The 27,769-nt window shown below is 43.6% G+C and overlaps 1 protein-coding gene across 5 annotated transcripts in view; it reads left to right on the top strand.

Moving 5' to 3' along the window:
* The window catches only part of anapc10 (anaphase promoting complex subunit 10), a 170,758-nt gene that overhangs the window by 45,820 nt on the left and 97,169 nt on the right, over positions 1 to 27,769 (top strand). For 2 of the 5 annotated variants that reach the window (XR_009445647.1, XR_009445649.1), the window contains 2 exons: positions 14,938 to 15,112; positions 15,267 to 15,413. Coding sequence is in view for 2 of the 5 variants with exons in the window: in XM_059645079.1 (XP_059501062.1) it covers positions 14,938 to 15,168 (231 nt within the window). In the remaining 3 variants the exon portion in view is untranslated. Of the gene's footprint in view, positions 1 to 14,449; positions 14,736 to 14,937; positions 15,196 to 15,266; positions 15,414 to 20,974; positions 21,081 to 27,769 lie in introns of those variants that run through there. The other 3 variants (XR_009445648.1, XM_059645079.1, XM_059645090.1) reach the window with 3 other exon arrangements.

Below are 27,769 nucleotides of genomic sequence, written 5' to 3'. Positions count from 1 at the left end.
TAATTTCAACAGTGGTCATTAATATAGACTGTCATCCTAGGTCAGTAACATTGGTCTCTAGTCTGATAATTGTCATTCTGTCATCTGGTTTCCTGCCTGATCATGAACCACCTTTAAAGCCTGACATTTGAGACTGCCAGGAAAGATGAGTTGCTTCATCTCTCGTGTTGTCCTGAACCAGTTCAGAGAGAACTTCATCCGCTTCCTAGATTCTCTTCCACCCCCTTGCTCCTTCATTAGATGGGTTTTTCAGTGGATGCAAAGTCTCCAGATGAGATGTTATTGAACTGTTGGATAAATACAACCTCACAAGATTTTGTTTGTATTTAGTACAATTTTAATGTCAAAATTAGGGTGAACTAATTTTTTTCCTTTCTTTTCTGTGTAATTGGGGTTATCCTGTCAAAGAGCTGCATAAATGCCTGCCCTCGTTTCAATTAAATTTGTATAAATGCTCAGTAATTTCAGGGGAGTGACAGGTGTTCAGATAAATGCCAGTATCCAAATATTGCTGTTAAAGTTTCACTGTTCTACTGATGATTTCGTGAAAATGGCTATTCACTGTCTGCCACATGATTGACTCAATGATGTCAGAGAGTAGATGAGATAGAAACTGAACCTAATGCAAGCATAGGTACCCTTGAGTTAAGTGCTTCTAACTGCCAGTCAATCTTACACTGAAAATTAATTTCTTTTCACAAAGTTGCCTTCTGTTCCCTTATATTATGAATTATTTAGATTATTATTAGAGATTATATATTCAGAGCAGGTTTATTTCATTCTCCTTGTCACTACATTTCTCATTTTTAATCCTATCTTCCTTTCCTTCCCACTATCCACCCACCTTGCTGCACAGTCTTATTGTTTATTTCTCAGTTTGTAAATAGCAAGGTGCCCTATATCCTGGATTTTCTGAAGTCACTGTAATTTGGCTTTTCTTCCCATTTCCCAAGTGACACCTTCCTGGGATGCATTTTGTCTGGGATATTTCTGCTTAAGGACTTAACTTCTGTGGCCAATGCATACATAGAAATATTGTCATTTGTGTAATGGGTTGCATTCAGTTGTTCAGGAAGTTGAGTCCGAGCTGGTAGTATCAAAATCAGGACAAGTGACCCTTTGCTTCTGCCCGTCTCTCAAAAGACAATATTTTCCTTTCTTTTCTGTGTAATTGGGGTTATCCTGTCAAAGAGCTGCATAAATGCCTGCTCTCGTCATTTAGGTTCCTGGTGCCTATTTGCTTTCACTTTGCCATTCACAGCTTGGACTTTCAGCAAAATAAAAACCAAAAGAACTGCAGATGCAGTAAATCAGGATCAAAAATGGGAAGTTGCTGATCTGCAGGCCTGGCAGCATCTGTAAAGAAAAAAAATCAGAGTTAACATTTCAGGTCTGGCCACCCTTTCTTGTTCTTTGATGCTGCCAGACCTGCTGGGTATTCTAGCAACTTATGTTTTCACTTCCAGTGATTTTGATGGTCAGAATGTATGACATGAAGCTCACCAACAGCACATTCTCCCAGTTGTTGCTGTCCTCTATCACAAAAATCTTAGACAATGTATGCAGAGAGTCTGGGCAAGCTGCTATCTCTAGAAGAGCTGAGAAAGGCCTTCGAGAAGAGTAAAATTCCCAAAAGTGACAGCTTATCCGCTACATTGTATTTGACTCTGTGGGACGTAATTGGGCAGGTTCAGCTAGAAATGTGTGAAAGTATGTTTCTGGCCAGAAGCATGTGTGAATCATTGAGGAATGGCATCATCACCTTCATATACAAATTGAAGGGAGAGAGTGAAGAAATTAGGAATTGGCAGTTGATCTCACTTGATGCAGACTATAGAATTGTGCCCAAGGTCATATCTGCTCCAGGGTTGGTGATTTGGCCTGACAAGATTTGTACTGTTGTGGTTGGTTGTTTCGTTGTTCAATAGACGTTTCATTACCCTGCTGGGTAATATCATCAGTGCAGCCTCTGATGAAGCGCAGTTGTGTTTTCCCACCTGTCATTTAAACTCTGGTGTCCGTTGAGTTGGGTTACCTCACTTCCAGTTTTCCTTCCCAATGGAGTGTATATGGGGTCTAGCTCTGTGTTTATTGATGGCTTTCTTAGTGGAGAACCAGGCCTCTAGGAATTCCTGTGCTTGTCTCTGCTTCATCTGTCCCAGGAACTTGGTGTTGTCCCAATCGAATTGATGGCTCTTCTCATCCGTGTGGATGGAGATGAGTGAGTAAATGTCATGTCTTTTTGTTGCCGGTTGATGTTTGTGTACTCTTGCGGTTAATTTCCTTCCTGTTTGTCCAATTTAATATTTGTCGCAGTCTTTGCAGGGAATCTTGTGTATGACATTGGTCCTACCCATAGTGGGTAGTGGGTCTTTGGTTCAGGTGAGCAGTTTGCATAGCGTTGATGTGGGTTTGTGTGCTACTCTAATGCTCAGTGGTCATCAGAGTCGTTGTATTTGGCAGGATGATCACTGAGCGCTTCACATCACCCACACATATGATCGTTCATATGCAGGGCACGGTGGGGGGGTGGGGATGGTGGGTTCGTCAGACTGGACAAGGAGAGGCCTTTGAATATCACGCACTTTCCAATAGACAATGGTCTCCAAAATGGGTTTTGAGGAGTGAACCTGCAGTTGGATTCAACTGCTGTACACAAACATCAGTAGTTCAGTCTTAATCAACGAATGAGGATCAGAAAGCTTCCTGGACTTGTGCAGGGCTGTCCTCTCTCTCATACCTTGTTTTTGTTGCATTGTGCTTTTTGTTGACTGCATCAGGAAAAAATGTGGCCGTGAGAGTGGTGACTATCTCAAGCAGCAGAGGCCTGCAGGTCAAGGTCTTCCTGTAAGTGGGTGGTATTATTGTCTACTCAGATGAGCTGTTAGTGCACAGACTCATGAGTAACTGCAATCAGTCGAACTGGCCTTCACTATGCTAAACATTGGGAGGAGCGTATCATCAAGATGAGACAAAAACTGGGCTTATGGGAGTGCTGGTCATCCTCCAATGCTGATTTTAAAAAAAAACTGATCATCAGGTTTGAGGTGCTCGTGTTGTTGTACATGGTGGAGGTCAGGCCCATTTCCTCGCCCACGTTGTAGTGGTTACCCAAGTCAACTTTTACTTCGTTTGGGAGATCAAAGATGGTTAATGTCCATAGGGACACCATGCACAAATCTGTGAATAGAGGGAGAAGAATGTACTTAATGTTGTGCATCTTTGTGTGTGTCTATATCGAGTTATGGTACAGCCAGTACACAGAAACTAATTGTCAGCATGCACTGAGGTTCTACTTGACCCCAGTGTTGCAAAGGATGGCTCAGTCTACATTGCTGTACAAGCAGTTGGGCCATACTGTGTCAGTTGTCCCTCCTGGAAACATTTGTACAGAAAAACACCTTTGATCATAAATCTATCAGGCAACAATCAGAAAGTAATGTCCTTGAGGCCCTGGAGAGAGCGTAGAAATTTGATCTTGGGAGGTTCCCTAAGCAGACTGAGAAAAATGAGAATGTCTCATCTCCAGAACTTTGCTACATGTACCAAGAAATAGCTTGGCTGGTGGTGAGAAGGGTGGTACCTGTCAGATCTTTTATTTACACACAGACTTTCTGCACCACTGTAGACTGCAGTGGAGGAGATACAGGAGGCGGATGCACAACCTGTAGTGTAGGGAAAGTTGGTGAGAGGTATGAGATTGGTCAATCCACAGATTCAAGTAAAAAAAATACCTTTTGTCATGATCCCTGCTGATGTTACTATTGGACAACCCAGATCTCAGACTGAAATCTGGCTTGATAGAATTTATTTTGTGTGTTTTTATTTAATAAGATGGCCTTCGCTAGAAGTATGAAGTACTAAAAATGTGTTTTTTTAACAATAGAACAGAAGCTTATTATGCAAAGATAAACAAGCCAATAGAATGAACTGAAGTATTTACATAGGATACACATTGAAGGATTTTGAGATACTGAACTGAAACCACGTTTTTCAAGTTACATATGCTTCCCCAAGCCAAACAAAATTACTGAACCTGCTAACTGAAAATAGTTTAATGATTCAACCCATCGTGTCTGTACCATTCACAAAAAAGGCTACAGAGCTAGTCCTATTCCCTAGCCCAACTCTGTTGCCATCTACATTTGTCATTTTCAAATACATATCGTGCTGCGTTTTGAAACCTCCTGTGGAATCTCGATCCACCACTCTCCCAGCAATTCATTCCAAATAACAGCTTTGAGTAAAGAAGTTTTCACTTGTCTCACTTAGCTCTCTTGCTGGCAGTCTTAAGATTGTGACCCTTAACATTCCAATTAGTGGAAATAAAGTCTCCTTTATCCTGTCAAAATTGTTCATAATTTTAATCGCCTCAATATAGGTTTTAATATTCTCTGCTGTAAGGAGAATAAGCCTAATCTCTCGAATCTTTCTTCTTCTCTAAAGTCCTGGATTTCTGGTATCATTCTAGGAAATCTCCTTTGTGGTCTCTCCAGGACTTTAACATCCTTCCTTAAATAAAGTGTCCAGAACTGAATGCAATACTCCAAATGTGGTCTGACCAATGATTTGTCAAGTTGTAGCATCACTGCCTTGGTTTTATACTTTATGCCTGTATTTATAAACTTAAGGATCCTAAAAGCTTGCTTAATAACTGTTTCAACTTGCCTACCACCTTCAGAGAATTGCTCACATGGACCCTCTGCTCTTGTACTCACCTCAAAGTTGAGCCTGTATTATCTTTCTGTGTTACTTCTACCAAAGTGTGTTACTTCACATTTCTCCAAATTGAATTGTTTCCGCCCAGGTGTTTGCTGATTTGGCCAACTTGTTAGTGTCACTCTGAAGCTGCTCAGCATCATCCTCATAATTCTCTACTCTCCCTAGCTTAGTGTCATCTGCACATTTAGAGATTTTGCCCACATATTTTCCTATTTGTTTTAGCACAGCCTGCCATCCTTTCCTCATGCCTTCTTCTTAGCCTTCCTTATTCTAGTCTTAACATCTTTCCTGCATCTAGGATACTCATTGTGATTTCTGTTGCTGTCATTATTCAGGTATGCATCAAAAGCCTCCTTTAACTTCCTTATTTTTTCATCAATATCCTTAGAGCACCTTGGATGACTATCTTTGGATGCCCATGTCTAGTTCTCATGAGTATGTACTTAGCTTACATCCTGTTTATCTCTTTTGAAATTCTTCCACTTTTTATCCACTGTTTTATCTACCAAAATGCATTTCCAATTAACGTGCTCCAGTTCAATTTTTACATTTAAAATCTGCCTTTTTCCAGTCTAGGATCTTGATTATTGACTGATTTTATCCTTTTCCAACTTCACATTGAACCTTATTATATTACGATTGCTATTTCCCAAATATTTCTCCACTCTGATGTTCTCCACTTGGCCTACCTCATTTTCTAGGACAAGGTCAATTCATTCCCTGGTACGGCTGGAAATGTACTGTTCCAGAAAGTTCTCCTGCACACAATGGAGGAATTTCTCCCTTTCCATTTCCCACTTTCTATCTCTTTCCCATTCTATTCATCACATTCTACACTTTTCCCGTTCCACCCTAGGTAAGTTGAAATCACAACCCCAGTTAAAGATCCAGTTCTGTTTTGGCTTGATCCATGTGTCTGCCAGTGTTCTATGTCATACCTCCACACAGTAATTTCTGCTACCAGTTCTCCAATTTTCGAACATAAGGACCATACAGCACAAGCGTGGACACTTGACCCCATGATGTTGAGCCAAACACGATACCAAATTAAACTAATCCTTTCTGCCTTCCTTTGGTCCATATCCCTCCATTCTTTGCATATTTGTGTGCTTATCTATCATATCAGATCTGCCCCTATCAAATCTGACTCCACCACCACACTGGGCAGCGCATTCTAGACTTCTGTCATTTTCTGTGATTTAAAAAAAACTTGTCCCTCACATCTCTTTTGAACTTTCCCCCTCTCACTTTAAATGCATGCTCCTAGAATGAGACATTTTAACACTGGGGAAAATATTCTGACTGCATCTCATAATTTTATAGACTTCTATCAAGTCTCCCCTCAGCCTTTGCTGTTCCAGGAAAGAAAACCCAAGTTTTTCTAGCCTCTGCTTATAGCTCATACCCTCAAATCCAGGCAGCATCCTGGTAAACCCTCTTCAGCACCCTTTCTAAAGCATCCACATCCTTCCTGTAATGTAACGAACAGAACTGAATACTTTACTCTAAGTGTGGCCCAACCAAAGTCTGGTAAAGCTGCAGCATGACACCCAGACTCTTGTGCTCAATTCGCTGACCAATAAAGGCAAGCATGCCATATGCCTTATTTCCCACCCTGTCTTCTTGGGTGACCACTTTCAGGGAGCTATGAACTTAAATCCCAAGATCCCTCTGTACATCAGTGCTATTCAGGGCCCTTCCATTAACTGTATACTCCTCCTTAACATTTGGTCTCCCAAAGTGCAACACCTCACACTTACCCCAGATTAAATTCCACCTGTCATTACTACACCCATATCTACAACTGATCTATGCCCTTTGACAACCTTGTATACTATCCACAACTCCACCGATCTTTGTATTGTCTGCAAACTTACTAATCCACTCATCTACATTTTCATCCAAGTCAGAATTTTGTTCATGACACTCTGTACAATTACATACATACAATTTAACCATGCTGTTACCTCTTTCTTGCTCATTGGAAGATGACTATTTCTTCATTTGCAATCAACACTCAAACCTTGCCTCACCTGTTTTGTTCTTGGTCCCTATCTTCTTTCTTTTGCCTTCTTTGGTACTTACAAAACTCAGCTCACAAATCAACCCACATCCCGCCACCACCCTCCGCCCCCATCTTACAAGTTTATATGTAGCCCCACTACTGTGGGGATTAATTCTGTTTCTGCTCAAATGAAACCTATCTCTTCTGAACAGCTTTCTCCTTTCCTACAGGTAATCCCAATGTCCCAAAAATCTAAAACTCTCCCTTCTACGCCATCCTTCAAGCCATGCATTTACCTCCTTGATCTGCCTTTGCCTAAATGGTGAAGTTCATGACAGGAGTATTTCTGAGATTACTAACCTGTAAGTCATGTGTTTAACTTACTCTCTAATGGCTGAAACCAACCCTGCAAGTCCTCCGCTCTGTCCTTCCCTTTGTTGTTGATTGCCATATGAGCCTCAACCACTAGTTGTTCCCACTGTCTTTCCAGACATTTATGTACCCTTTCTGTAATACCAATTCTTTGAATCTGGAATGGAACAGACCACATGGGACTCATGATCTCAACTGCAAACTGGACAATCTATCCCTCAAGCTATTGAAACAATTTTCTAATCTGCTTAAAGCCTCTCTCTCTTTTACTGGAGTAGCCTTGGGTGCCAAAGTACAATGGTTTTCTCTAAAGTCATCCACACCTGGCTCGATGGTGTCGCTCACTAAAGAGGCACCTATAATTTCATTCTTGTTAGACAGTTCCAAGATTTTCTAGGTTTCCTGGACCTGCTATCTCCATTCCTTTCGGAGAATAGTCACCCACTCACCTGCCGTTTCTGCAGTCTTCCATGCCTGCTTATCACTATCCAGAGTGACCACCCTCTGGTTCAACTGTTTCAGAAACTTCTGCCCATATATGGTGTACTATGCCGAGATCTGTGTTGTGCTAGGACTGCTATCATCTGGCATTTCATGCAGATGTGACTGACTTGGACATCAGGACATTAACCACTTGGTCATGTTGGCCATGCCAACCTCTCCCAGAATCCTCCTCAATCACTTCCCAACACCACCCTCTTCTTCAATGCTTACTTTGTCCAGTTGTAAAACTCTCCCATTGCAAACAAATTCTCATCAGCACTCCAGGAACTGTCTCTCTTACACTGATTTCAAAAGTCTGTGGCCCTAGAAATACTAACAAGTCAATCATTATAACTTGCGGAAAAACAGATCAGAACCCATGTGTCATTAGACCATAAGATGTAGGAGCAGAATTAAGCCATGCAGCCCATTGAGTCTACTCCAGTATTCAGTGAGATCATGGCTGATCTGATATCGCCAACTCCACTTACCTGCCTTTTTTGTAATCCCTTGATTCTTGTACTGATTAAAAATCCACCTATCTCTGTCTTGAATAAGCTTAATGACCCAGCCTCTGCAGTAAGTAAATACATTGGTTCACTACCTTTTTGAGAGAAGAAATTTCTCCTCATTCTGCCTCAACTGTGCAGCTAATTTATTCTTAGTTTATACCTTCTAGTCATATCGTAGACTGTTCCACAAGAGGAAGCAAGCTGTCCGCAAGGATCCTGTTAAGACCCCGAAGAGTCTCGTATGTTTCAATAAGATTGCTTCTTGTTCTTCTAAATTGCAATGAGTACAGGCCCAGCCTCCTTGGCTTATTTCATAAGACAATTCTTCTGTACCCATTATTGGCCTACTTCTCTGGACTGCCTTCAATGTCAGTATATATTTCCTTAGGTAAGAGGCCCAAGCCTGTTCACAGTATTATAGCTGTGATCTGACTAGTGCCTTGTATAGTTAGTAAAGCTTCTCTACTTTTATACTGCATTCCCTTTGAAATAAAGATCAACACTCCACTTGCTAGTGGCCTTGAGGATTGGGCGATTCAGCCATTAGAAAGACGAAGAGATTTAAGTGGCCAATACAGCAATTAGCACTCCATAGCTCTGTAGCTGCTGCCTCAGAGCTCACAACCCAGAATTTTGACTGCTGAACCCACAAATTGAAAAATCCTGATGTAGGAATTTCCCAATGTTTGTCCTTTTTACAGATTGAATGTTCCTATAATATTGTATTTCAAGACTTTATATTTTAAGAATGCTGTGTCTTTTGAAATTATGCAAAATATCTAACATCATTATGCAAAAGGTTTTCAAAAACAAGTCATTTAACTTTCTCGCCATCTGTCTTTGTTGATCCTATCCTGGGGTTTGTTTCTACAGGCTGTAGGTGTTATAGAATTATAGAGTCATACAGTATCAAAACGGACTCATCCAATACTTTGTCAAGTGGCAACAATCAATATGGGACTTTTGAATGGAAGAATTGTCAGGCTAATTCTGACTGCAGTAGACCTGATATTCATGATCCAATTAAGTTTGAGAAACTTTCAATTCCTAGAAATTTATAGTTTACTGGCTGCATATGTGAAAAACCTTTGGTGATTATAGCGACTATTGTCTCTGTGGCTGTGTAGTGTGCTTCACTCCCTCCCTCCCACCTAAAAAGAAAGGACACAAAACATCATTTGGAAAATTTTTTTTTGGCCTATTGCATTATCCATTAGCATAGCAGTTAAGACAGTTGGTAAGGCTGAATCACAAACTCTAAAAAATCGTTGATAATAAAATGTGAGGCTGGATGAACACAGCAGGCCAAGCAGCATCTCAGGAGCACAAAAGCTGACGTTTCGGGCCTAGACCCTTCATCAGAGAGGGGGATGGGGGGAGGGAACTGGAATAAATAGGGAGAGAGGGGGAGGCGGACCGAAGATGGAGAGTAAAGAAGATAGGTGGAGAGGGTGTAGGTGGGGAGGTAGGGAGGGGATAGGTCAGTCCAGGGAAGACGGACAGGTCAAGGAGGTGGGATGAGGTTAGTAGGTAGCTGGGGGTGCGGCTTGGGGTGGGAGGAAGGGATGGGTGAGAGGAAGAACCGGTTAGGGAGGCAGAGACAGGTTGGACTGGTTTTGGGATGCAGTGGGTGGGGGGGAAGAGCTGGGCTGGTTGTGTGCTGCAGTGGGGGGAGGGGATGAACTGGGCTGGTTTAGGGATGCAGTGGGGGAAGGGGAGATTTTGAAACTGGTGAAGTCCACATTGATACCATATGGCTGCAGGGTTCCCAGGCGGAATATGAGTTGCTGTTCCTGCAACCAGTTTTTCCGCCGTCTTCGCCTGCATGCCTACTTCTTCAACCGGGAACCCAACCCTCCTTCCACTGACCCCTTCACCCGCTTCCAACACAAGTCCTCCTCCTGGACACCACCCCCAGGCCTCCTACCCTCCCTCGACCTCTTCATCTCCAACTGCCGTCGAGACATTAACCGCCTCAACCTCTCCACCCCTCTCACCCACTCCAACCTCTCCCCCGCAGAACGGGCAGCCCTCCGCTCCCTCCGCTCCAACCCCAACCTCACCATCAAACCCGCAGACAAGGGTGGCGCAGTGGTAGTATGGCGTACTGACCTCTACATCGCCGAGGCCAGACGCCAACTCTCCGACACCACCTCCTACCGCCTCCTCGATCATGACCCCACACCCGAGCACCAAACCATCATCTCCAACACCATTCATGACCTCATCACCTCAGGGGACCTCCCACCCACAGCCTCCAACCTCATTGTTCCCCAACCCCGCACGGCCCGTTTCTATCTCCTTCCCAAAATCCACAAACCTGCCTGCCCTGGTCGACCCATCGTCTCAGCCTGCTCCTGCCCCACCGAACTCATCTCCACCTATCTGGACTCCATTTTCTCCCCTTTGGTCCAGGAACTCCCCACCTATGTCCGTGACACCACCCACGCCCTCCACCTCCTCCAGGACTTCCAATTCCCTGGCCCCCAACACCTCATATTCACCATGGACGTCCAGTCCCTGTACACCTGCATTCCGCATGGAGATGGCCTCAAGGCCCTCCGCTTCTTCCTGTCCCGCAGGCCCGACCAGGCCCCCTCCACCGACACTCTCATCCGCCTAGCGGAACTCGTCCTCACACTCAACAACTTCTCTTTTGACTCCTCCCACTTCCTACAGACTAAGGGGGTGGCCATGGGCACCCGCATGGGCCCCAGCTATGCCTGCCTCTTTGTAGGTTACGTGGAACAGTCCATCTTCCGCACCTACACAGGCCCCAAACCCCACCTCTTCCTCCGGTACATTGATGACTGTATCGGCGCCGCCTCTTGCTCCCCAGAGGAGCTCGAACAGTTCATCCACTTCACCAACACCTTCCACCCCAACCTTCAGTTCACCTGGGCCATCTCCAGCACATCCCTCACCTTCCTGGACCTCTCAGTCTCCATCTCAGGCAACCAGCTTGTAACTGATGTCCATTTCAAGCCCACCGACTCCCACAGCTACCTAGAATACACCTCCTGCAAAAATTCCATCCCCTATTCCCAATTCCTCCGCCTCCGCCGCATCTGCTCCCACGATAAGACATTCCACTCCCGCACATCCCAGATGTCCAAGTTCTTTAAGGACCGCAACTTCCCCCCCACGGTGATTGAGAACGCCCTTGACCGCGTCTCCCGCATTTCCCGCGACACATCCCTCACACCCCGCCCCCGCCACAACCGCCCCAAGAGGATCCCCCTCGTTCTCACACACCACCCTACCAACCTCCGGATACAACGCATTATCCTCCGACACTTCCGCCATTTACAATCCGACCCCACCACCCAAGACATTTTTCCATCCCCACCCCTGTCTGCTTTCCGGAGAGACCACTCTCTCCGTGACTCCCTTGTTCGCTCCACACTGCCCTCCAACCCCACCACACCCGGCACCTTCCCCTGCAACCGCAGGAAATGCTACACTTGTCCCCACACCTCCTCCCTCACCCCCATCCCAGGCCCCAAGATGACATTCCACATTAAGCAGAGGTTCACCTGCACATCTGCCAATGTGGTATACTGCATCCACTGTACCCGGTGCGGCTTTCTCTACATTGGGGAAACCAAGCGGAGGCTTGGGGACCGCTTTGCAGAACACCTCCGCTCAGTTCGCAACAAACAACTGCACCTCCCAGTCGCAAACCATTTCCACTCCCCCTCCCATTCTCTTGATGACATGTCCATCATGGGCCTCCTGCACTGCCACAATGATGCCACCCGAAGGTTGCAGGAACAGCAACTCATATTCCGCCTGGGAACCCTGCAGCCATATGGTATCAATGTGGACTTCACCAGTTTCAAAATCTCCCCTTCCCCCACTGCATCCCTAAACCAGCCCAGTTCATCCCCTCCCCCCACTGCACCACACAACCAGCCCAGCTCTTCCCCCCCACCCACTGCATCCCAAAACCAGTCCAACCTGTCTCTGCCTCCCTAACCGGTTCTTCCTCTCACCCATCCCTTCCTCCCACCCCAAGTCGCACCCCCAGCTACCTACTAACCTCATCCCACCTCCTTGACCTGTCCGTCTTCCCTGGACTGACCTATCCCCTCCCTACCTCCCCACCTACACCCTCTCCACCTATCTTCTTTACTCTCCATCTTCGGTCCGCCTCCCCCTCTCTCCCTATTTATTCCAGTTCCCTCCCCCCATCCCCCTCTCTGATGAAGGGTCTAGGCCCGAAACGTCAGCTTTTGTGCTCCTGAGATGCTGCTTGGCCTGCTGTGTTCATCCAGCCTCACATTTTATTATCTTGGAATCTCCAGCATCTGCAGTTCCCATTATCTCTAAAAAATCGTTGTTGCAATTGCCTTTTCCAAATCTTTGAGATTCTATAAGGCTTTCTACTGGTTTCTAAGTCTATAATTCTTGGCAAACTTTTCAGTTATATTCTAGGTGCATTCCTATATTTTTACTCACTGCTCCTTCCAAATATTAAAGACGTTCTCTTTTTAAAGCACTTTTACACTATTTCAGCTTTCCGAAGTGTGAGCTGAGCAAGGCCTAAAGCATCAAGTCGATTAAAGAATAAAGCTACATTTAATTCTATGGGCATACTGTTGTGATGCATTTGAGAGTAATGAACACTGCATCCACACACACTGTGGGAACTTCTGGAAGATTTTTTTTCAGTCATCCTATGTGGTTCACAAGAGTGATATGAAGAGTATACAGCACTCACCATTTTGTTTTTAAACTGCTTTTAGTCATGAGTCCCACATGGCAGCTGAGTTCACAATTGACCCATCAGCGCAGTAGATTCATTGCAAGAACACTGAAAGCTAATTTTCTTTTCACAATTTCAACTAAATGAAACGTTGTAAAAGTGTGAATGGGTATTAAAGGATTTAGTGGTTTTTGGGCTTAATGCGTGTGTTTGAAAGCTGCTCCTTCAACAATGTGGGTGGTAGGTTATGCAAATGCATAATGGGTTGCTGTAAGTTTTCTACAGTTTCAGTGTAAGTGTTCAACCACTTGGAAAATTTTACCATTGTCTTCATTGTGTGAGCTCAATCCAGTTCAGTAGACCCAAACGATCTTAGAAACTATATAATTGTAGACATGTAAAAACATGGTTGTCTCTCATGTATTTTTCAGCATGTAAAATACACAAATCTTTAACTAAAATGCAACTGTTAACTTGGCAGCTCAAGTGAATGTCTATGGAAATACTTAAAGCTGATATATAATACACAAAACAGATCTTGCATTGTTTGTGTACAGAAACTGGCTTCTTTGTCTTGATTATAATGCTCAGTAATCTGGCTTAAAGTTATAAATTGAATGATCTGTAAATATAATCAACAATAATGAAGTTTGCTAGGAAAATTTTTCTATAGTCAAGCAGTGCATGGGTGAAATATTATAGCTGAAGTCTATTTGGCCATCATACAGCCAAGTTAAACAATTACCTTTTAATTCGACAATGCAGGTTTTTAATGTTGGAGGCGGTTATGGTCATTTGCCTAGCTACCCTCTAGCAGTACTTTGACACGTAAATAAAATGTACACAGTGCACTATTTTTCCTCTTTGCAGATGGAAAAATACCGATTTCACACAGTTTTTATTGGAAAGCAATCTTAACATTTTAACTTCATTTAATATTTCCATGCTACAGTTTGTGCAGGTGTGCAGTTTATTTTCTGTCTTGGCTTTTTTTTCTGTTCTGTTGTTCCCAACCACATGCACAACATTCATGCACTTTTCTCTACATTATTTTCCCTGAAATCTTGTGCTTGTCAGAAAAGCTCTGGCTGAGGATTTGAGCATGGAGTTGTCTGTGGCAGGCAGCTTCCTCTTAATTGAACCATTCATTACTCAAGCTCTTGAGTGCTAACACAGCATAGTAGTAGCATTTTTCCCTTGAGTGGTTATGAGTTTAAGCCCCATTCTGGGATAAATGCACAGCCCTGGCTGATATGTCACTACAGTACTAAGGGAATGTTGTATTATTCATGGAGTATGGGTGATGTGTTAACTGAAGTACAGATATAAATGTGTGTATAATATGTATGTGTGTATGTATATGTGTGTATATATGTATGTATGTATATATGTATACGTATGTATATGTGTGTGTGTGTATATACACACACACACACACACACACACATATATGTATGTACCACAATAAAGAGACGTCATTGACGTACTGATTTTCTGATGTACAATTCCTGCTAATGGAATTCCTAGCCAGGAACATGCAGTTGAAAAATGTTCTCTATTTTGCAGCATGCGCTAAATTTATTTAAAAGCAGTTGTTTATTTCAGGTGCTGTTGTACTGCATTATTATGTATGTGCATCTCTTACAGATGTATTTGCATAACGTAGACAAGTTAAATCTTCTATAGTTTCACGGATTGAGAAGGAAGAAGACATGAGTTTAACGGCTTGAAGGCATAAATTTTGATGACGTATTTTAATAAATTCATGAGATGCAGGCATTGCTGGCTGAGTTTGCATTTATTGCTCATCCCTTATTGCCCTTGGAGAAGGTAGTGCAGAATGGCCTTCTTGAACCACTGCAATTCAAGTTATATGTAATAATTGTGATTTGTTTTTCTGTTTGCAACTCGACATCATTTTATGTAGCAATCCAGTTACTTTACAAATATGTGACTGATGACCTACAATCAAACTTTTTATAAGAATGTTTGAAACTCAAAAATTGCTGAGCAGTTCTAAAGCTGATTTTCTTTGTATTACTTGTGTCTTTTTTAGAACCATTCAGTTATTTTACTCAATTTGATTGCTCTAAAGTGGAAACAATATTTAATATATCTTTCTAACTGAACTGCAGCAACTGGAACTGGTGGAGCCAAGTGGATGGATTCATGTTCCACTCACTGATGTCAACAAGAAGCCAATCCGTACATTTATGATACAGATTGCTGTACTAGCAAATCATCAGAATGGAAGAGACACTCACATGAGACAAATTAAAGTCTACACACCAGTGGAAGAAAGTTCAATCGGTAAATTTCCGCGATGTACCACTATAGACTTTATGATGTATCGCTGCATTAGATGACTGAATATTAAAGGAAATGGTTTGAAATATTCTGAAAGCAGCAACTGATTTTTGTTTTTTTTCAATGTTAATTTGAACTTTTTTATAAATTATTTCAGTTAATACTACATGGGGAACAGAAAGTTATACGTTGAATGGAGACAAAATAAAATTAATGCCTGAAGCCATACAATTTGAGTGGTCATGATAGAACCCTGGTTTCCACAACGAACATGACCTGCTGTTCCCTTGGATCAAGACTAAAGGTTGGTGAGACATCTGATTCTCAAGGCCGAGGGTATTAACTTTTAGTTCGTAGACCCTGCCAAAGGTCTTGGCATAACAATAAACAAAGCCCCTTATTTGTTTACCAATTCAATAGTAGATCATTGCAAAGCCAAATTCATCCAACAGTATAAAGAGAAATTATCCTACAGAAATCTTTAAAGATATTAACAGAAGCCTAATTGAATTAAAATGCTGCATCTACGTAGAGCTTATGAAAATCTCACAGACCAAGTTTTAGTCACGGCCAAATTATGGCACTAAAAGTATGGGCTGAGGTTAGAAACAGGAAAGGAGCGGTCGCCCTGTTGGGAGTTTTCTATAGGCCTCCGAATAGTTCCAGAGATGTAGAGGAAAGGATAGCAAAGATGATTCTCGATAGGAGTGAGAGAGACAGGGTAACTGTCATGGGGACTTCAACTTTCCAAATATTGACTGGGAACACTATACTTCGAGTACTATAGATGGGTCAGTTTTTGTCCAGTGTGTGCAGGAGGGTTTCCTGACACAGCATGTAGATAGGCCAACAAGGGGCAAAGCCACATTAGATTTGGTACTGGTTAATGAGCCCGGCCAAGTGTTAGATTTGGAAGTAGGTGAGCACTTTGGTGGTAGCAATCGCAATTCTGTTATGTTTACTTTAGTGTTGGAAAGGGAGAGGTGTATACCACTGGGCAAGAGTTATAGCTGGGGGAAAGGCAATTACGATGAGATTAGGTAAGATTTAGGGAGCATAGGATGGGGAAGGAAACTGCAGGGGATGGGCACATTAGAAATGTGGAGCTTATTCAAGGAAAAGCTCCTGTGTGTCCTAGTTAAGTATGTACCTGTCAGGCAGGGAGGAAGCTGTAGAGCACGGGAGCCGTGGTTTACGAAGGAGGTGGAATCTCTGGTCAAGAGGAAGAAGAAGGCTTATGTTAGGATGAGATGTGAAGGCTCAGTTAGGGTGCTTGAGGGCTACGAGGTAGCCAGGAAAGACCTAAAGAGAGAGCTCAGAAGAGCCAGGAGGAGACATGAGAAGTTGTTGGCGGATAGGATCAGGGTAAACCCTAAGGCTTTTTATAGGTATTTAAGGAATAAAAGAATGATGAAAGTAAGATTAGGGCCAATCAAGGATAGTAGTGGTAAGTTGTGTGTGGAGTCAGAGGCAATAGGGGAATCTCTAAATGAATATTTTTCAACAGTATTCACTCTAGAAAATGACAATGTTGTCAAGGAGAATACTGAGATACAGGCTTCTAGACTAGGTGGGATTGAGGTTCACAAGGAAGAGGTATTAGAAATCCTACAGAGGGTGAAGATAGATAAGTCACCTTGGCCAGATGGGATTTATCCTTGCATCCTCTGGGAAGCCAGGGAGGAGATTGGCATTGATCTTTAACTTGTCATTGTCTACAGGAATAGTGCCAGACGACTGGAGGATAGCAAATGTGGTTCCCCTGTTCAAGAAGGGGAGTAGAGACAACACTGGTAATCATAGACCAGTGAGCCTTGCCTCAGTTGTTGGTAAAGTGTTGGAAAAGGTTATAAGGGATAGGATTTGTAATCATCTAGAAAAGAATAAATTGATTAGGGATAGTCAGCACGGTTTTGTGAAGGGAAGGTCGTGCCTCACAAACATTATTGAGTTCTTTGAGAAGGTGACCAAACAGGTAGATGAGAGTAAACCAGTTGAAGTGGTGTAAATGGATTTCAGCGAGGCGTTCGATAAGATTCCCCACAGTGGGCTATTGTACAAAATGCGGAGGATTGGATTTGTGGGAGATATAGCAGTTTGGTTCGGAAATTGGCTTGCTGAAAGAAGACAGAGGGTGGTAGTTGATGAGAAATGTTCATCCTGGAGACTAGTGGTGTACCGCAAGGGTCGGTGTTGGGTCCACTGCTGTTTGTCATTTTTATAAATGACCTGGATGAGGGCGTAGAAGGATGGGTTCGTAAATTTGCAGATGACACTAAGGTCGGTGGAGTTGTGGATAGTGACGAAGGATGCTGTAGGTTGCAGAGAGACATAGATAAGCTGCAGAGCTGGGCTGAGAGGTGGCAAATGGAGTTTAATGCAGACAAGTGTGAGGTGATGCACTTTGGTAGGAGTAACCGGAAGGCAAAGTACTGGGCTCATGGTAAGATTCTTGGTAGTGTAGATGAGCAGAGAGATCTCGGTGTCCATGTACGCATATCCTTGAAAGTTGCCACCCAGGCATACAGTGTTTTAGCTTTTATTAATAGAGGGATCGAGTTCCGGAACCAAGAGGTTATGCTGCAGCTGTACAAAACTCTGGTGCGGCCGCCCTTGGAGTATTGTGTACAGTTCTGGTCACCGCATTATAAGAAGGATGTGGAAGCTTTGGAAAGGGTGCAGAGGAGATTTACTAGGATGTTGCTTGGTATGGAGGGAAGGTCTTACGAGGAAAGGCTGAGGGACTTGAGGCTGTTTTCATTAGAGAGAAGGTTGAGAGGTGACTTAATTGAAACATATAAAATAATCAGAGGGTTAGATAGGTTGGATAGGGAGAGCCTTTTTCCTAGGATGGTGACGGCGAGCACGAGGGGGCACAGCTTTAAATTGAGGGGTGAAAGATATAGGACAGATGTCAGAGGTAGTTTCTTTACTCAGAGTAGTAAGGGAATGGAACGCTTTGCCTGCAACGGTAGTAGATTCGCCAACCTTAGGTACATTTAAGTCGTCATTGGATAAGCATATGGACGTACATGGAATAGTGTAGGTTAGATGGGCTTGAGATCGGTATGACAGGTCGGCACAACATCGAGGGCCGAAGAGCCTGTACTGTGCTGCTGTAATGTTCTTCTAAAGAAAAGTGGCTAGAAATTCCTCTATGCATTGAATATCCATGAATAGAATTACCTTTACTCAAAGTATACTTTAGGGTAAATACAATACATGGATGAATGCCAAGCCACAAGTTGCTTGGTCGTTGCAACTATGTTCCTGTAATATCTAGATTGCAGTTCATAAAATCCCTACAGTGCAGAAGCAGGCCATTCTGCCTCAAGTTCACACTGACCTTCTGAAGAGTATCCTACCAGACCCAACACCCTTAGTCTTATTCCCTGTAATCCTGCGTTTCCCATGAATAATTCACCTAACCTAACTTACACTCTTTGGGTACTATGGGATATTTAGCATGGCAAATCCACCTAACTTGCACACTCTGTCTGGGAGAAAGCCAGAGCATCCAGAGGAAACCCACATGTATAAATGGACAGCATGCAAACTCTAAAAGGTTGGCTGAGGATGGAACTGAAACCAGGTCTCTGGCGCTGCGTGGCAGCAGAGATGACCAGTGAACCACCATCCTGCTCTTTGGCTTACTTGATTTGAAAAATGTGAATGAATTGATCATAATCTTTCTTCACTTAAATTTTTGGCAAAATGAAATTGCACAATAATCAAAACAAGGTTGCTGGAAAAGCTCAGCAGGTCTGGTAGCATGTGTGGAGGAGAAAACAGAGTTAACGTTTCAAGTCCGGTGACCATTATTGCACACGATAATGCTTGGTGGTGGCAATAGCCGTACAGAATCCGGGCTGAATTTTAATACACGTAAACTGATGGATTTGGGTCATGACACAAGTTCCATTGCATAAATCACAGGTACTGAATCAATCTACTTCCACTTTTAACACAGGTGGAATGAAGTGGTGATCAATTTGCTTTTCAGAAGCAGATTAATTATTTAATATAAGGAGGGTATAGGTCTTCATTTTTAAGTCATTCTTTTAAACCAGAGGTGCTCAGGCTTCCTAGGCCTCCACAGAAAGGCATGAATCCATGAGACAAATGCAGTCATAGTAGTCGTATTACCAAAGGAGCAGGAGTTCTACAATAATGCAATGCCACCTTTTGTGATCAATCTGCTTACCTGATTCATCCTACTGAGGGGGCAATATGCCTACACACTCTTGTCAGCTTCAGCCCTGTGAAGCAGATTTCCTGTCCAAAACTCCATCCTGTCAATCAAGAAGTCCATGGATAGGAAACTTTCACTTAAAGGACTTGCTATTATATTTTGCAAGACATAGAATAAATCTGATCTCGGTTTCTTGACCTCCATCATCCTAGCATTGAACAGGCCTTCAGCAAAACAAAAAGGCCTCTGAATCTACATCCATTCATAATTGTATATTGTGCCCACGACCCCATTGAAATTTCATTCTGATCACTGCAGTTTGCAAGGCAGCATTCCTTCTTGCATCCAGTTTCTGCTGTTATCTAGCCATTCAATCTTTCTTTGATCAGGCCTGTTCTTTTCTAATGTTCATCTTCTATTGCCACTAGACTCTCACCCAGCTTTTTCCTTTGGCTGTATTTTTTCAGTTATCCACAAGGTGCTGGAACTTCAATTCTGGCATGCCAGCATTGGATTCAGGCAGAAGTGGGATTAGAAAAAAAAGTTCAAATTATAGTTTCACAATGATTACTTTGAACTGTGGAAAGTTTCTACTTTTGGTCGGCATAGCTTTTCAACATTATACCTTATCTGAGGCAGGTAATCCAAACTCATTGAAAATGATACGGCTACCTGCTTTTGATATGCAGAAAGACCTGACATCTTTATGCCATAAAACCAGATTATTCAAAGCAACAACATTTAAATATGGACTATGTTTGTGATGGGCTTTCTTATGAATTTCCACAGTACAGATTCTCTGTGCTGTCAATTTTCAGTACAGCACTGCAACAAAAAGTGGCTTGCAAATAGCAAGACCTGTCAACACATGACTGAAAGCTTTGGGAGGAGGGGTATACGGTGATACGTGCATTGCAGTTTAAAAGATTCACAAAACGTGCTTAGGTTTAAAATTTACAGCACAGAAAAAGGCGATTTAATCCATGTAGTCATGCACTGTTTAAATTCCGTACATAATTCAATTCATCTCATCCTGTCTATTGCACTATATTTTCTTCCTGCTATGCTTGGTTACATTGTATTTAAATTCATCTGTTATTTGCTTCAATCATTCGTTTCGGTAATGAGTTCCACATTCTCTTGCATGAAGGTTCTCCTTAATTGATGACTGTCTTACTAATGGATCTGGTTTTGGATATCCCCCACAGATTTCTCAATATCTACTGTTTCAAATCCTTGCATAATCTAAGGACTTCTATCCGCCTCACCCTTTCAAAGAAGAGTCCCAGTTTGTTCACTTTCTCCTCTTGGACATACCCTGTCAGTTCTAGTAATATCCTTCCAAATCATTTCTGTAGCTTTTCCAGTTCTCTATATCACTATCATACGAGAGATCAGAACTCTCATTTCTGGTATAGCCAAGGTTCTATGTTTAATCTAACTTATCTGATTTTCAATGATATCTGCCAGAACTGACCTAAGTGTCTCCTTTCTTCTTTAATGATCTTATAACTTGTGTTGCACCTTTTAGTGATTTGTACATCTCATGTCCAAGTTGTTTATTCAAATGTGAACAATGGTGCTAATACAGAATGTTGTGGAACCGGATTCTCATTTTTTGATAGTCAGTGTAAGTACCTTTAAACTTATACAGATTTCTGTTCTATCGCCAGTGTGTTAGCCGTTCTACGACATGATCCTCGATCCCTTGGTAATCCTAATCAAGATGTCATTTGAAAATATTACATACGCTACATTACTTTGGACTATTCTACCTGTTGCTACGTTAGATAGTTGAATAAAACTTGAAATATGACCTTGCTTTTGAATCCGTGTTGACTATATTAAATTTTGATTTCAAGATAGGTTTCTATTAGATCTGTGTAAAGATTTCAATTAAGAAATCTACAGTTCTTTGGACTTATTAAATTTCCCTTTGTTAATATAGGATTACTATTAACTTCTGCCAGTCTTTTTACACTATTCCCCTGTTTGCATCTTTTGTATTTCTTCTAGATTTTTTTAAGATGCACTGATATGAATCAATCAAATGTATTTGGTTAGTTTATCAATTATCTGACTTTTATCTTTAATAGACAGCAGTGGAAGAACTGTTTAGGAAATATTTTAATGTATTTTCTTGAAAGATTAGTAATACTGTGTTGTAGGGCACAGAGGTGGATTATGATAGACCGATAGGTTTCAGAAAGAGATAATCAGCTTTTGGTTGCAGACTGAACTTCACTAGTCCACATCATTAGCCAAATCATTGAGAATGTTAGAACCCCTACTTGTTCTGATTTGTTTTAGCAATAACATTTTGCATTTTTGTCATGCCTGCAGTAAAACTTTGCATGTTTTAGTCATAAGAGCACGATCAAAATTTGACACGGAACCATACAAAACTTAAGTCATGACCAAAAACCAAGTCAAAGATTTAGGCTGTAATGAGCACCTTAAAGGAATATAGGTTTAATGGGACAAATCTAGAGTATGGGAAGATACAGTACCTAATGGTAGAGTGTTTGAAATCAGGGATTTACATCAGATCAGAAATTGAAAGGTTGGAGATCTTGGAAGATTGTTGGGCTAGAAGAGGGTAGAAAAAAAATGGTGTGGTCATGAGTAGATTTGAAAACATGCCTGAAAATTTTAAAGTCAGATAGGTCAGCAAACATAGGAGAAATTAACAGAATGAACTGTAATGTAAGTAGACTGAGAAGGATATTAGGAGTTTCAACAGGGACACAAGTTTTCAGAAATGGTGTGAGCAATGATATTCTCACCCATTGTTAATATTTACATTTTTCAGGAGTCCTAGAAACTTAGAGCAAAGGAGATGGCCATAGGGTTTTTGCAGGGGTAATCCATTCCACTCAGCTCAAATGCCTGAGTAGAAATCCCACCTGTTCTGCAGGTGCCATAGTAATTCCAAATAATTTGATTAAAAGTAACTGGAAGGAAACCAGTTAGCACACTTTCCTCTGGTTTTTTGAAAGGGGAATTGTGCTTAATCCCAAAATTCTGTAAATTGCCCATAACCTAAAGATTTGTCATCCTCATGTAGCTGTCCAGCTCACTTGTGAAATTATTTATGGGGTCAACCTTCACTACTTTTTCATGTAAAGCATTCCAGATACAGACAACTAAGTGGAGTAAAATCTCCCTTCTCTGTCTTTTGCCAACATCCCCAGCGTGTTCTAGCATGATCTTTGCTTTTATATTTAAGCCTCTGTCTTAAAACCCAAGTAACCCACATGCTTCTATAAGCACCTTATTATTTGTAGACATAGGTAAGGTGTCACTGCTTATCTACACTTCAAAATTGTGATATATTTAGTATAATGGGGTAGTTGGTGACATTGTGGTAACATTACTCTGTTTATACTAATTTCAAGGTCCTCCTTGAAATGGCTATGAGCAGTGGGCAAATGGAATAAACAGATGAGAATAAAAATAATTCTCATCTCCATCTTAAAAGACACAGAGGGACAGACTCCTGACTAATGGACATAGATTCACCATGGTATCTTGTTGTATTTAAATTCATCAGTAAATCTGGAAAGTTACGTCTGGGTTTAGTTTTAAAAGTAAGGGTTAGGGCCACAGTTAGGTTTAGGGCTAGGAATGTGGTTAAGTTTAGAGTTTCCGATAAGGGGAGGGTTACTGATAAAGGGTAGCACTACGGATGGGATAGAGTTAGGGTTCGTGTTAGGGTTAGTGATAGGATGAAGGCTGAGGTGATGTGAAGGATTAGGGTTAGGGTTAAGGTAGGGCAATGGTTAGGGTTAGGATTAGGGTTAATTCCAGGGTTAGGGTTAGGGTTATGCTAGTTATTAGAGTTAGGGCTAGTGTCAGTGCTTTAAGTCTAGGGCTGCATTTAGGTTTAGGATTAAGTATAGGTTTACAGTTAGTGTTAGAGTAAGGGTTAGAGACAGAGTTAAGATGAGAGGTAGGGCTAGGGAGACACTTAAGGCTGGAGTTAGGGTTAGAGGTACTGTTAAGGTTAGGCCTAGTGTTACTGTTAGGATTAGTGTTAGGGTTATGGTAGATGTGAGAAATTGGGTTAGGGTTAGTTTTAAGACTAACATTAGGTTTAGGGATAGAGCTTAAGTTGCGTACAATGGCTATGGTTACAGTTGGAGTTTGGTAATGGTTAGGGCTAGGGTTAGGGTTATAGTTAGTTTTAGGTTAAAGATTTATGGTAGGTGTGAGAAATAGGGTGAGAATTAGTTTTAAAGCTGGGATTAAGGTTAGGGAATGTGCTTTAATTAAGCTGAAAGCAGTGGCTGCGGTTAGGGTTGGGATGGGTAATGGTTAGACCTAAGGTTAGGATTATTGTTACAATGAGGTTTAGGGTTATGATAGGTATGAGAATTAGAGTTAGGGTTAATTTTAAGGCTCAGCTTAGTGTTAGCATTCAGGGTACACTAAGATTGAGTGCAAAATCTAGGGCCAGAGCTAGGGCTAAGGTGAGAGTTAGGGTTATGTTTATGGTCGATGTGAGAGTTAGGTGTAGGGTTCAATTTAAGGCTAGGGTTAGTGTTGGATTAAGACTATAGATAATTTGTGTGCAGTGATTAGGGTTAGGGCTAGGGTTAGGGTTAGAGGTAGTGCTAGAAATGGGTGAGGCTGACCGCATTGATGGTCCTCCAGGCGCAGTTGATGTTGGTCTCAGTGTGCGTCCAGGGAAACAGCCCGTATAGCACAGAGTCCCGTGTCACGGAGCTGCTCGGGACGAACCTCGACAAATACCACTGCATCCCTCTCCAGACCTCCTGCACATAGGCACACTCCAGAAGGAGGTGATCGACAGTCTCGTTACCCCTGTAGCCGCCTCGAGTGCAGCGTGCGGTGGCGCAGAGATTCCGGGCATGCATAAAGGATCTCACTAGCAGAGATAGGCTTGAGTTTATGGTTAGGTTAGGGTTAGATTTAGGGTTAAGTGGAGTTCTCGGGCTGAGGTTAGGTTTAAATTTTGGGTTAGGAGTTTGGTTAAGGTTAATGTTAGGTTTAAGTTTGATATCAGAGTCAGGGTTAGGGTTAGAGTTGGGACTGTAATTAAGTTCAGTGCTATGCCTAATGTTAAGGTGAACGTTAGCGTTAGCATCACAGCTAGATCTCAGATTAGGGGTGGATCAGAGTTAGAGTTATGCTAGTTGTAAGAGTTAGGGCTAGTGTTATTGTTAAGGCTAGAGCTAGGTTGAGTTTTATGGATTTGAGTAGTATTAGAGTGCAGTTTGTGCAGCATTAAGATGAGAGCTAGGGCTAGGGCTCGATTAAGGGTTAGGGTTAGAGCTACTGTTTAAGGTTAGGCCGAGCGTTACTGTTAAGGCTGGGGTTAGGGTTAGGTTTCGTGTTAGGATTAGAGTTAGGTTTGGTGTTAGGATGAGGTTTTAAGGATATATCTAGGATTAGGGTTAGGGTGAGGTTTGGGGCTATTGAGTTTTTAGAAGATTTGTAGCTCAGGTTGAGTTTCTGGATGTGAGTTTGCTCGCTGAGCTGGAAGGTTAGTTTTCAAATGTTTCGTCACCTTTTTTTTAAATTTGAGAAAATATACTTTATTCATTAGAATGTACAAAAAAAAAACATTTATTAACCTACCCAGTCATGCAAGCTGCTCCCGGTTACCCAGGGGGTACGTACACCAACTAAAGGCAAAAACAAAACAAAGAAGAAAAAAAAAGCAAAGAAAATACCCCGGCAGTCGTCTCCCCGCACAGTCCCCGTTGGCCCCCTGACCAGTTGGGGAAGGCGCCAGCTGGGCCCAGCAACCAGATAGGACCCTTTTTTCTATTCTGGACGAGGGGTTTCATAAGGTGGTCTTTCCCCACCGCGCCTTGGTGGTGGCTGCCCCAAGCTTTAGCGCATCCCTCAGCATGTAGTCCTGGACCTTGGAGTGCGCCAGTCTGCAACACTCAGTCAGGGTCAGTTCTTTCAGTTGGCAGACCAGCAAGTTGCAGGCAGACCAAAGAGCGTCTTTCACTGCATTGATGGTCCTCCGGGCGCAGTTGATGTTGGTCTTGGTGTGCGTCCTGGGAAACAGCCCGTAGAGCACGGAGTCCCGTGTCACAGAGCTGCTTGGGACAAACCTCAACAAATACCACTGCATCTCCCTCCAGACCTCCTGCGCATAGGCACACTCCAGAAGGAGGTGATCGACAGTCTCGTTACCCCTGCAGCCGCCTTGAGTGCGGCGTGTGGTGGCGCAGAGATTCCGGGCATGCATAAATGCAGAGCCCCTCTCACCTCCAGCCAAGCAATGTCCTTGTGCTTGTTTGAAAGTTCTGGCGATGAAGCATTCTGCCAAACGACTTTGGCAGTCTGCGTGGGGAACCACATGACGGGATCCACCCTCTCCTTTTCACGAAGGGTCTCGAGGATACTACGTACCGACCACTGCCTGACAGCCTTGTGGTCAAAGGTGTTTCCTTTCAAAAATTTCTCCACGAAGGACAGGTGGTATGGAACGGTCCAACTACTCGGAGCATTCCGTGGCAACGAGGCCAGGCCCATCCTTCGCCACACCGGGGACAGGTAGAACCTCAGTAAGTAGTGACACTTGGTGTTTGCATACTGAGGATCTACGCACATCTTGATGCAGCCACACACAAAGGTAGCCATCAAGGCAAGGGTGGCGTTCGGTACGTCCTTTCCCCCATTTCCCAGGTATTTGTACATGACCCCCAAATGAAGTGGAAGATGGCCCGGGTGACCGCAGCGGTGCAGGTCCAGGGAATAGGCCAGGCCTGCGCCACATACAACAGTACCGAAAGCCCCTCGCACCTGACAACCAGGTTCTTACCTGCGATGGAGAGGGACCGGAGCGTGCACCTGCTCAGCTTCTGCTTCAGTTTGGTGATACGCTCCTCCCAAGTTTTAGTGCATGCCCCAGCTCCACTGAACCAAACCAAACACCCAGCACCTTCTGGTAGTCTGTCCTGACGGTGAAGAGGATGAAGGAGCAGTCGTCCCAGTTCCCAAAGAACATGGCCTCGCTCTTACCCCTTTGACTTTGGCACCCGAGGCCAGTTCAAACTGCGGCAGACGTCCAACAGCCTACTCACCGACCGACAATTGGTGCAGAAGACGGTGACGTCGTCCCTGTACAGGGAGGTCTTGACCTGAAGGCCTCCACTGCCTGGGATAGTCACGCCCTTCAGGCTCACGTCCTTCCTGATGGATGCGGCGAAGGGCTCCATTCAGCACACGAACAAGGCAGGAGAGAGCGGGCAGCCCTGCCTGACTCCAGATCTGATGGGAAAACTGTCCGATTCCCACCCGTTGATTGAGACTGCCCTAACGGTGTTGGTGTAGAGCAGCAGGATCCAATTGCGGATGTCCTCCCCGAACCCCAATTTGGAGAGGATGTCCCTCACGTAAGCATGAGAGACCCTGTCAAAGGCCTTCTCCTGGTCCAGGCTGATGAGGCAGGTGTCCACCCTCCTGAACTGCACGTAGGCGATCGTATCCCTGATGAGCGCGAACTCTCAGCGATCTTCCATTCTGGCACAGCACAGGTTTGGTCAGGGTGAATCACCGACTCCAGGATAAACCTGACCCGGTTGGCTATGACCTTGGCCAGGATTTTGTAGTCCACGTTCAATAATGAAATGGGACGCCAATTCTTAATTTCTTCCCTCTCCCTCTTGTAAATGAGGCTGATGATGCCCTTCCTCATGGACTTGCACATTTCCCCTGCCCGAAGCGCACTATCGTACACCTCCAGCAGGTCCTGGCCAACCAGGTCCCACAGAGCGGAATACAGCTCGACCGGTAAGCCGTCGCTCCCAGGAGCCTTATTCCTCTCAAAGGATTTGAGGGCTCTGGTCAGCTTGTCCAGGGATATCGGCCGGTCCAGCCACTCCCTCGTGCCATCGTCTAAGACCTCTGTGATAGACGACAGGAACAACTCGGAGGCTGTGCTGTCCGTGGGCTTCGCGTCATAAAGTCCGGCATAGAAGGATCTGCTGATCCTCAAAATGTCGGGCAGAGACGATGTCACCGAACCTTCGTCCTCCTTCAGCTGGCTAAGCACAGAGGTCTCTTTGTGCACCTTCTGAAAGAAGAAACGCGAGCACATCTCGTCCTGCTCCACGGAGCAGACCCTAGACCGGAAGATTATCTTGGAGGCCTCCACGGTGAAGAGCGAGGCTTGCTGGCCCCTCACCTCGTGGAGGTCCTCCGTGACATCGACCCCCATCGACTGCAGAAGGAGCAGGTTCTGCATCCTTTTCTGGAGTTGCGACAGCTTTTCCCGCCTCTCTCTCGCCTTCCGAACACCCTTGAGGACAAAGAACCTCTTGATGTTCTCTTTCACCGTCTCCCACCAGTCGCCCGGAGACACAAAGAGGGGTTTCACAGTTTTCCAACCGGCGTGTTCCCTCTTAAGCTCCTCGATGTTCTCTGGGGTCAACAGAGTCGTGTTGAGCTTCCACGCCCCCTTGCTGGCCAGCTGGTCGTCCTGT

Source organism: Stegostoma tigrinum, chromosome 1 (genome assembly GCF_030684315.1).
Source record: "Stegostoma tigrinum isolate sSteTig4 chromosome 1, sSteTig4.hap1, whole genome shotgun sequence".
Classification (NCBI taxonomy): Eukaryota; Metazoa; Chordata; class Chondrichthyes; order Orectolobiformes; family Stegostomatidae; genus Stegostoma; species Stegostoma tigrinum.
Note: the sequence above shows the minus strand (reverse complement) of the source record. Positions and strands in the feature narration are given on the sequence as shown.